The 10,188-nt window shown below is 37.8% G+C and overlaps 1 protein-coding gene across 1 annotated transcript; it reads left to right on the forward strand.

Moving 5' to 3' along the window:
- The first annotated feature begins 5,424 nt into the window (after positions 1 to 5,424).
- On the forward strand, positions 5,425 to 9,908 carry LOC135152776 (uncharacterized). The gene is made up of 4 exons (XM_064093873.1): positions 5,425 to 7,585; positions 7,709 to 8,460; positions 8,542 to 8,906; positions 9,518 to 9,908. Exons 1-4 carry the CDS (start codon positions 5,425 to 5,427, stop codon positions 9,906 to 9,908), a joined length of 3,669 nt encoding a protein of 1,222 aa, XP_063949943.1.
- The last annotated feature ends 280 nt before the right edge of the window (positions 9,909 to 10,188 follow it).

The raw sequence follows: 10,188 nt of genomic DNA on the forward strand, positions 1-10,188 counted from the left end.
ACTGATAAAAATGAAGCTGAGTCATATAAACAAGAAACCATTAAAATTGAAAAACCTAAGGTAGTACCAGTAAGATTTGTTGCAGAATCTAAGGAAAAGGACAAATCAAAGACTGATATACCTAAACAGGTCAATATTGGTTTAATGACTCAGAAACAGCTTAAGCATAAGCTCAAGGAGGTTAAGAAAGAAAACAGGATTAAGGAACCTAGGAAAAATAGAAATGGGAAGGTAGGAATTAACAAAAGCAACAATTATATGCCTGTTCCAAATGCTCCTAGGAAAACTTGTCATAATTGTGGTAATCCTAATCATCTTGCTTCTTTTTGCAGGAAAAATAAGGACATAAATATTATGTCTCCCAAATCAGGAGTTAAGATTAGGAATACTAGATTTAGACCAGAATATCCTTGTTTTCATTGTGGTAGTGTATGGCATTCCATCTACACTTGTAAGGAATACCATAGTTTATATTATGATTATTATGAACTGAAACCTTCCTTGAAGAAAAAGATTGATTCTCCTAGCTTAAACTCTGTTCAAAAGTCTGTTAGCACAAACTCTGATTTAAACTCTGATAAATCTTCCGCTGCTAGTGTTAACAAACTTAACAAGAACAAAGGATCCAAGCAAGTCTGGGTCCTTAAAACTAACCATTAGTGGTTCTATGATTGCAGGGCAACAGGAAAAATATCCTAGTCCTGGACAGTGGATGCTCAGGACATATGACAGGAAATAAAGCCCTGCTATCAGACTTTGTGGAGAAGGCTGGCCCAAATGTTTCTTATGGAGATGGCAACATAGGGAAGACTTTGGGATATGGCAATATCAATCTTGGAAATGTCATCATTCAATCTGTAGCTCTGGTCTCAGGACTTAAGCATAATCTGTTAAGCATAAGTCAGATCTGTGACAGAGGATATCATGTCGATTTCTTTGAAGAACATTGTGAAGTAGTTAGCAAAACCACTGGAAAAACTGTTCTGAAAGGATTTAGACATGGTAACATCTATGAAGCCAAGCTCTCTTTAAACTCTGAAAGCTCTGCAATCTGTCTACTTGGCAGAGCCAGTATTGAAGAAAGCTGGAACTGGCACAAGAAATTATCTCACCTGAACTTCAATAATATAAATGAGCTAGTGAAGAAAGATCTTGTGAAAGGACTTCCCAAATCAGTTTTTACACCAGATGGACCCTGTGACTCCTGTCAGAAAGCAAAACAGAGAAAGACCTCATTCAAAAGTAAAACTGAGTCCTCAATTCTTGAGCCATATTATCTACTTCATGTTGATCTTTTTGGTCTAGTAAATATCATGTCAATTGCAAAGAAAAGATATACTCTGGTTATTGTTGATGAATTCACTAGATACACTTGGGTATATTTTCTACACAGCAAGGATGAGACATCAACTCTGCTAATTGAGCATGTCAGACAACTGGACAAAAGCTCTAAAGATGCAGTCAAGATCATCAGGAGTGATAATGGCACTGAGTTCAAGAATTCAAAAATGGAAGAGTTCTGTAAAGCTAATGGTATTAAACAAGAATTCTCAGCACCTGGAACATCACAGCAAAATGGTGTTGTAGAAAGAAAGAACAGAACTCTGATTGAAGATGCTAGAACCATGTTGGAGGAAGCAAAGTTACCAACCTACTTCTGGGCTGAAGCTGTGCAAACTGCTTGTTTCACACAAAATGCAACTCTGATAAACAAGCATGGGAAAACTCCATTTGAAATGGTCAAAGGCAGAAAACCAAATCTCAAATACTTCCACATATTTGGGTGTAAATGTTTTGTTCTGAAAAATCATCCTGAACAGTTAACCAAATTTGATTTAAAAGCTGATGAAGGAATTTTTGTTGGTTATCCTTTATCAACAAAAGTCTTCAGAGTTTATAATCTGAGAACAAGGATAATCATGGAATCCATTCATGTGTCCTTTGATGATAAGAAAATTACTGGAATGGAAGATTTTGAAGATCATGAGCAACTGAGATTTGAAGATGAAGATGCATTCTCTGATTCCATAAACTCTGACTCTGAGACAATATCAGAACATGTCACTTCAACTCATCAACCTCAAACACATGTTGAGGGGGAGCACTTTCAAAATGAAAATCTGGATGAAAATGTTGCAGACTCGGCAGAAAACTCAAACTCTGATTCTGACTCCTCAAACTCTGATCATTCTACATCAGAGAATCCTGAGAATACACCTTCAGGGGGAGCATCAGAAACTCAGAATGCTCATGGAGATAGCATGAATAATGGGGGAGAGGGATCGGAGAATCAAAATGATACTGGTATGGATTATGGGGGAGGATCTAGTTCCAGAAATCAACTACCACATGAAAGAAAATGGACAAAGTCTCACACACCAGATCTGATAATTGGAGATCCAGATGCCGGAGTACAAACCAGAACTGCAACAGCAAATGAGTGTTTATTCCATTCATTTCTATCTCAGACAGAACCAAAGAAAGTGGAAGAAGCTTTAAAGGATGCAGACTGGGTAACAGCAATGCAGGAGGAGTTAAATGAATTTGAGAGAAACAAAGTCTGGACACTAGTACCAAGACCAAAGAACAGATCAATAGTTGGTACCAAATGGGTGTTCAGAAACAAAACAGACAGTGATGGTGTAATCACAAGAAATAAAGCCAGACTGGTAGCCAAGGGATATTCTCAACAGGAAGGAATTGACTATGATGAGACCTTTGCTCCAGTTGCCAGATTGGAAGCAATCAGAATTTTCTTGGCTTATGCAGCACACAAGAAATTCAGAGTTTATCAGATGGATGTAAAGAGTGCTTTTCTCAATGGGGAGCTGGAGGAAGAAGTATATGTTGAACAACCTCCAGGATTTGTAGACACCAAATTTCCAGATCATGTCTACAGATTGGATAAAGCACTGTATGGACTAAAGCAAGCACCAAGAGCATGGTATGAAACTCTGGCTCAATTTCTTTTGGACAGTGGTTTCAACAGAGGTACTATTGACAAAACTTTATTCTATCTCAACCATGGTAATGATCTGCTTTTAGTTCAAGTTTATGTAGATGATATTACTTTTGGATCTACTAATCCTAAACTCTGTGAGAGATTCTCAAAGCTTATGCAGTCCAGATATCAGATGAGCATGATGGGAGAGATGAGCTATTTTCTGGGACTTCAAGTCAAACAGACTGATGAGGGTATTTTCGTTAATCAGTCTAAATATACCAGAAACTTGCTAAAGAAATTTGGCATGCAGGATAGCTCAGCTGCTACCACTCCAATGGCAATAGCCACTAAGTTAGATAAAGATACTGGATCACTAGTAGAAATTACTAACTACAGAGGTATGATAGGCTCACTGTTATATCTGACTTCTAGTAGACCTGATATCATGTTTGCAACCTGTCTCTGTGCAAGATTTCAAGCAGATCCAAGAGAGCCACATCTTGTAGCAGTCAAAAGAATTTTCAAATATCTCAAAAGAACAGTTGAGATGGGACTCTGGTATCCCAGAGAATCAGACTTTACACTGATTGGTTACTCTGATGCAGATTTTGCAGGGTGCAAAATAGACAGAAAAAGCACAAGTGGAAGCTGTCAATTTCTTGGAGGAAGACTGGTTTCCTGGTTCAGGAAGAAACAAAAATCAATCTCTACATCCACTGCAGAAGCAGAGTATATTGCTGCAGGAAGCTGTTGTGCTCAGATTTTATGGATGAAGAATCAATTACTAGACTATGGGTTAACTCTGAATCAAATTCCTATTTATTGTGATAACCAAAGTGCTATTGCTATGACAGGAAATCCAGTACAACATTCCATGACCAAGCATATCAGCATAAGATATCATTTTATCAGAGAGCATGTGATGGAAGGGACAGTAGAACTTCATTTTGTCCCAACAGATCAGCAGTTGGCAGATATCTTCACCAAACCTCTGGCTGAAGCAACATTTACAAGGGTTGTAAACGAATTAGGGATGATCTCTGGCCCTCTCTAAACTCTGATACATTGCATGATTATATATCTGTTAGTAATTGTTGATAACTTGATCTGCAACTGCATCTGTTATTCTCTGATCTAAATTCTGATGATTATGCACTGATATGACAAACTCTGATATTTAAACTCTGACCCGACAAACTCTGATGACTTGAATTTTCACTGATGAAGGATATTCCTGTGTATAATATGTTGCAAATACCTGAATTAGATCATGAAAAACTCTGGAGTCTAATTTTTGAGACATTACATATGTGGAAATCCTTGCTACACAAAACATGATTAAATTTGTTACTTAGACTGCCTTACTTCTTGAAAATTAGATAAGTACTCAGTGAAGAATTTGCTTTACTCCCCTCATGAGCTAAGAGTAATTAGGTCTTAGATATGGATCACAAATTTGTTTCCTCTCAGAAAAGAAAAAGAAAAGACAAGAAAAGAAAAGACAAGAAAAGAAAAGAAAGATATTTCAGGTACTCCTTTGAGATCTTAGAAATTCTGTGAAAGGAAAGATCCATGTGCACTGCTGGTATTAAGCAAAATGCATCAGAAAATTATATTTTTCTTGGTGACCTTTCACATTCTCTGATTACTGGAGAAATACACTGAAACTAAAATCTGATGAAGGTTATGACTCACTTACCCTGAGAAGTTTCCTTTCAAAAGATACTTGTCTTACAAACGAGAGAAACTTTAAACTCTGATCTAATATGTGAGACACTCGGCTTATGAGATGGTTAAAGCATCTTCTGTACATCTGATTTTTTTCTAATTTTACTCAAGAAATTTGTCAATCTCTGTTACAATTAGAATAATCATGACAACACACACCTCACATTCCATATCTGTGATTAACAAAAATTTATGACATTGAGTGATTTTAGATTAAATTCAAATAATTGTTTGCAAACTCTGAGGAAAAATTGGTTGCCAGATTTTCCTTATCTCTAATCAGTGCAAAATTTTATGACTAATCGTTGTTTTGTCTCATAATCTGCCATTTATTTAAACTCTGGTCAATAGTCAAACTTCTGATTCAAGTCGGAGTTTAAAATAAATGAATTCTGGTAAGGTGAATATTAGATTTAATTGTCAAACGGTACAAAATTCTTTTGAATTCCTGAGTGGAGTAAAACACGGTAAATAATTGTGTCTTCTCGGTAAATGTTACACAGTTGTACAGATTCACACGCCTGCTCATAATTACTGCTCCACTACCGTTTTTGTTACCGTTCAGAGTTTGCCACGTGTCCCACTAACACTGAGAGTCAGTACGTTGTGTATACACACATATATATTGATCTTGAAAATTATTTTCACTTTCTATACATGATTTCTACTCTCTCTCTCTCTCTCAAACTCTCATCTCATTTTCTCATCAGAAATTTGTCAAACACCTTACCTGCACTCTCCTTTTTCAGAAAATGTCGACCACTGCATTTGAATTCGATGGTGCCAAGTTCGTGACCAACAATTATGCAGCAATTCTTGATAACTCTGAAGCCCCATCAGAGTTTCACTTGATTCAGGACTTCCTCGCTCATAGTGAGCTCATGTATGCTCTGACTCAGCCTGAGTCCTTCAGCCCTTCTCAAGTGCTCACTTTCTGGAGGACTGCCAGATATGATGATGGGGGTGATCATGGTTCACCAACTCTGACCTGTGAATATGAAGGTCAAGAATATTTTGTGTCCCCAGCAACAGTTAGGAAGGCTCTTCATCTTCCTAATCACAACAAGTTTCACTCCTCTGTATCCACTCAGACTTTAAGAGATATGATGATTTTCTTTGGGTACTCCGGGAACACTGACAAAATGGGAGAGCTCAAACGTCCACACCTATGCAAGGAGTGGAGTTTCTTTTATGACTGCATCACCAGAGCATTTGCCAACAAATGCAGTAATTTTGATGCTATACCCCTCTTCAGTCAACAAATTGGGTATTCTCTGATCCACAATCTCAATTTTGATTTAGCTACTTCTATTCTGAGATTTATAGGTGATAGGAGAACAGAGAATATGAACATAGTTTATTATGCTAGATTTTGTCAGCTAATATTCTCTTATTGCTTCCCTACTGTTCCTATTCTTGAAGCTGGTAATGAGTTGCCTTTTAAAATTACCAAGCGTGCATTTACTGATTTGATTAAAAAGGACAGTAAGAAACCACAAGTCCCTGTCTTTGCTATTCCTGTAACTGTAGAGGACAATTTGAAGCTGGTAATGCCAGATAAATATGATCCCATATTCTCTGATGAGAATATACCTTCTTCTTACCACCAGCCACAAGATGTACCATCCTCTGGTCCTTCCCAAAAAGGGCCAGTTGTAAAATCTGACCACCAACCATCCTCTGGTCCTTCCCAAAAAGGGCTAGCTGTAACATCTTCACCAACCAGAGTGTTGAGATCTTCTAAATCCCCTTCTAAATCTTCTCCTCCACCCAGGAAGAGAAGATTCTTACAGAAAATCTCAGACTCTGACTCTGATCATGAAGATGTACCAACACCTCTTGTCTCCAGACCAAGGAAGAAGGTTAAGCCTACATCAATCACTGATCTAACTGTAGATCAACCTCTGACGTCAGCAGTTAATCCTCTTGAAATGATCACAGTCTCTGATCCTGTGATGGTGGAACCACTCACTACAGTTCCTCTGACCACTTCAACTCCAGAAGCTGATATTCATATGTCAGAACCTATTCCTGAAACTCTGGCTCAGTCAGAGGATACTTTGCCTCCTACATCACCACCAACTGCTGTGCCATTATCAGAAGAGGCTCCAGAACAACCTGCACCTAAAATTCCAGAGTTTGTTCAAGAACCTCTGATTCCAGTTGAGACTCATGTTGCAGCTCCTGTTCAGGAGATCTCAGACAAGACAATCTCTGAAGCAGCTACAGCTCCTTTGTGTTCTCACACAGTCAGCATTATAGCAGCTGATGATGATGATGATACAGATATAAACTCTGTTCCAAATGTTGACTTAGCTGCTCTGATAGCTGATATCTCTGCTCAACTCAGAGAAACTACATCTGATAGAGAAATCTCTCAACTCAGAATATCTTCACCTGTCAAGATTCCCTCACCAGCTCCTTCCTCTTCCATTCCTCAGTCAATACCTGCACAGAACAAAGTCTGCACACTGACTTACTCAAGAAAAATGGACAGAGCTCCATCTTCATCAGTGGAAGACAGATTATCATCCATTGAAGCTACTCAGAGCTTAATGCAGCAAACTCTGGCTGACCTGAGCTCCTCAGTAGCTCAGCTGGTTCAACTTCTCACCTCTGCTGATGTCAAAAAGGGGGGGAAAGTACCACAAGACAAATGCAAAATGGATCAGCAACAGAAGTTAGATGATGATGATGAAGAAAAGGATGAAGAAAAGAAGAGAGATGGCAACACAAAGTCAAACCCTGAAAAGTCAAACTCTGAAACAGTGTTACACACTCAGGATGAAGAAAATAGAAGAGAAAAGGTTGGAAGCAGCTCAAAACAGACTCAGACTACTCAGTCTAAATCTCAACCTCTGATTCTAGCTGACAATGAATCAAGAGCTCTTTCTGAGCAATTGATTGAGATTGGTGATCCTGAATCCAAGATCTTGAGCCATACTGTGAAGATTCAGGGAAAGGAAACTACATTATTCTACAAAGCTCCTGCACAACTGGATTTTGATGAAGCAGTTGCAAAGAACTTATTTTAAGAAGAGAATCCTGGAGTCTCAATTGAAGCTGTCAGACAAGAAGAAGAGAGGTTGGCTGTTGAGAAAAAGAAGATCAGCAAAGTAAAGTCTGATGAAAAGAAGCAGATCACTGATTCCTCAAAGAAATTATCTTCTTCAAAGAGAAAAGGAATAGTGATCAGTGAAATTAATTATGCTGATATCAATAGACCAAGAGTCTATCAGACAAAGTCTGACTCTGATTCAAGAAACAAAGGGAAGAATGTCATTGATGGTGTTCCATCAGAAAAGAAAACTGAATCAGAACTGACACTTGCAACAATTCCTGAGTCTACTGATCAGAATTTAGCCTCTGACACTGCTCAAGCTGAAAACTTGAAGGAAATTCAGCTGAATCCAGCTGAAGTAAAAACCACCTGGATAAAGACAACCTCTGACAAGGCTCAAGTTGACACAGCTGAACCAAGTAAGAAGAGCTTGTTTGGAAGCCTTGGTATAGGACAGTACACGGAAAGCTCTTTGTTCACACAGATCAGAGATAAAGGAACAAGAGGAAAAGAAGGAAGGGACACAACTGGTCTAGGTCACAAGAAAGAGAAGATTCAGACCAGTGCTGCAACTATCTTCAAAGACCCATATCCTCTCACTGAGAAGACTGGAGAAGTTGTAACACAAAAAGACCTTGATAAAATAGAGTCAGTACAAATTCTGATGGATACTCATGATGGGCCAGAAGATAAAGAGAAAATTGCTATATTTTTGGAATCTGGCAGAGTTTACAGAATTTCTGAAGCTGATCTATTGATAAAATCTCTGAGGGAACTTGAGCATATTCACTATATGCTTGAGATAAAGAATGAAGCAACCAAGAGATGGTCTGAGCTGTTGAAAAGAACTATCCAAGAGAAAAGAAGATTTTATGGGATAAGTTCTGATGCAGAGTATGTTCCTAAGATAACTCAAGAAGATGGTTCAGAGATTAATATGGATAAAAATAGTTCTGTCATAGAAACTATAGCTGGAACCAGAATTTTGGGTTACAATAATGAAGCTGATAGACCAGGAGCTATTCAACTGGGAGAAGCCATGAAAAGATGCAAGGCAAGGGCCTTGAGATCAGCTATATACCAGACAGGAGAAGACAATGAAGAATTGAAGACTATCAAAGCTCAGATGATACAGACTCTGAGACAAATTGAAGAAGATCTGATCACTCACTGGTTCTGTAAGTTGTAATTAGTTCTGTGAATTAATTATTTCATGCATTTGTCCTTGATTATTTTTGACATCATCAGAAAATATATAGAACTTGTTCATTCTGTCTAATGTACAAGTTGGGGGAGATTGTTACATATTTGATGATGTCATAGGTATTTAACTTGTTTAGACTGCAGATTCAAAGATCAGAGTTTATTTGGAGATCAGAGTTTGACGACTGCCAGCTGGACCAGAGTTTATATAAAGGTCAGAGTTTGCAAGCGGCTGATTTCTAGGAGAGGATCTGGATAAACAAGAAAGGAGAATATTAAGGAAGATATGCAAATCAGAACAACAAAAGGATAGCTACTGATTAGATTATTTTAGGAAGCAGATAATTGTAAATCAATCAGTAGATATCATGAAACTGTGTATATAATCACAGCTTAGGGTTTACTCTAGAGGAGTTATCAATTGAATATCATTCGTGTAACCTAGCAGCTCTTAGTGATAAAATATAAATCACTAAGAGATTATTTGTAAGCTACTGTGATTTGTGAATAAGAGTTTAGTGATTTATTCTCTTATACTTGTGTTTTGTTATTGATTGTGTTCACTATATTATCATATATAGTGAGTTTATTCGGCCTAACACTTCCCAAGTTTACTATGCTCCTAGTGTATTGCATCCACTTGGCAAATGGTATTCGGTCGTCAAGTCTAAAAGTCGCCCGATAAGCGAATCCATCAAAATATCAAATGATATTGAAGAAGCTTATCAAGAAGATAGATCAAATGCCACTAGTTCATTCTCCTTATTTGTCGATTTTGAACAATATGGAACATTACCGTTCATTCGACCTGAAGAGGAGGAGGAAGAAGAAGAAGAACAAGAAGAGAATAAAGAAGATGACGACGAAGATGACGAAGAAGAAGACGAAGATGAAGAAGAAAAAAGTGATGACGAGAATGAAAATAATGAGGATGTAGAGGATGATGATGATGGATTTGATGAAATTGATTAATGTCATTGCATTTTTTATAATGTTATTGAATTTAGTACTTGAATTTTTAGCTCTTAGAAGTTGGTTGATTGGTTGGTTGTTTGGTCGCAGGTATTGTGTATAAGAAATAGCTCAACCTTTTCTTTGAAAAAAACTAACACATAAAACTGACCGACAAACAATATAACCGACCGGTTTTTACCATTCAAAACGCAGAAAACTGACCGCCTGACGTCATAACCGACCGGCTTTACCATTCAAAACGCGGAAAACCGACCGCTTTAGGTCATAACCGACCGTT

This window comes from Daucus carota, chromosome 5 (genome assembly GCF_001625215.2).
Source record: "Daucus carota subsp. sativus chromosome 5, DH1 v3.0, whole genome shotgun sequence".
Classification (NCBI taxonomy): Eukaryota; Viridiplantae; Streptophyta; class Magnoliopsida; order Apiales; family Apiaceae; genus Daucus; species Daucus carota.

Excerpts from the sequence above, each read along its gene's own strand:
- LOC135152776 (XM_064093873.1), top strand. The coding sequence starts at position 5,425 with ATGTCGACCACTGCATTTGAATTCGATGGTGCCAAGTTCGTGACCAAC. Across the intron at positions 8,461-8,541 it reads TATTTTTGGAATCTGGCAGA|AATGAAGCAACCAAGAGATG; the intron begins GTTTACAGAATT and ends CTTGAGATAAAG. Across the intron at positions 8,907-9,517 it reads GAAGATCTGATCACTCACTG|TGAGTTTATTCGGCCTAACA; the intron begins GTTCTGTAAGTT and ends TATCATATATAG.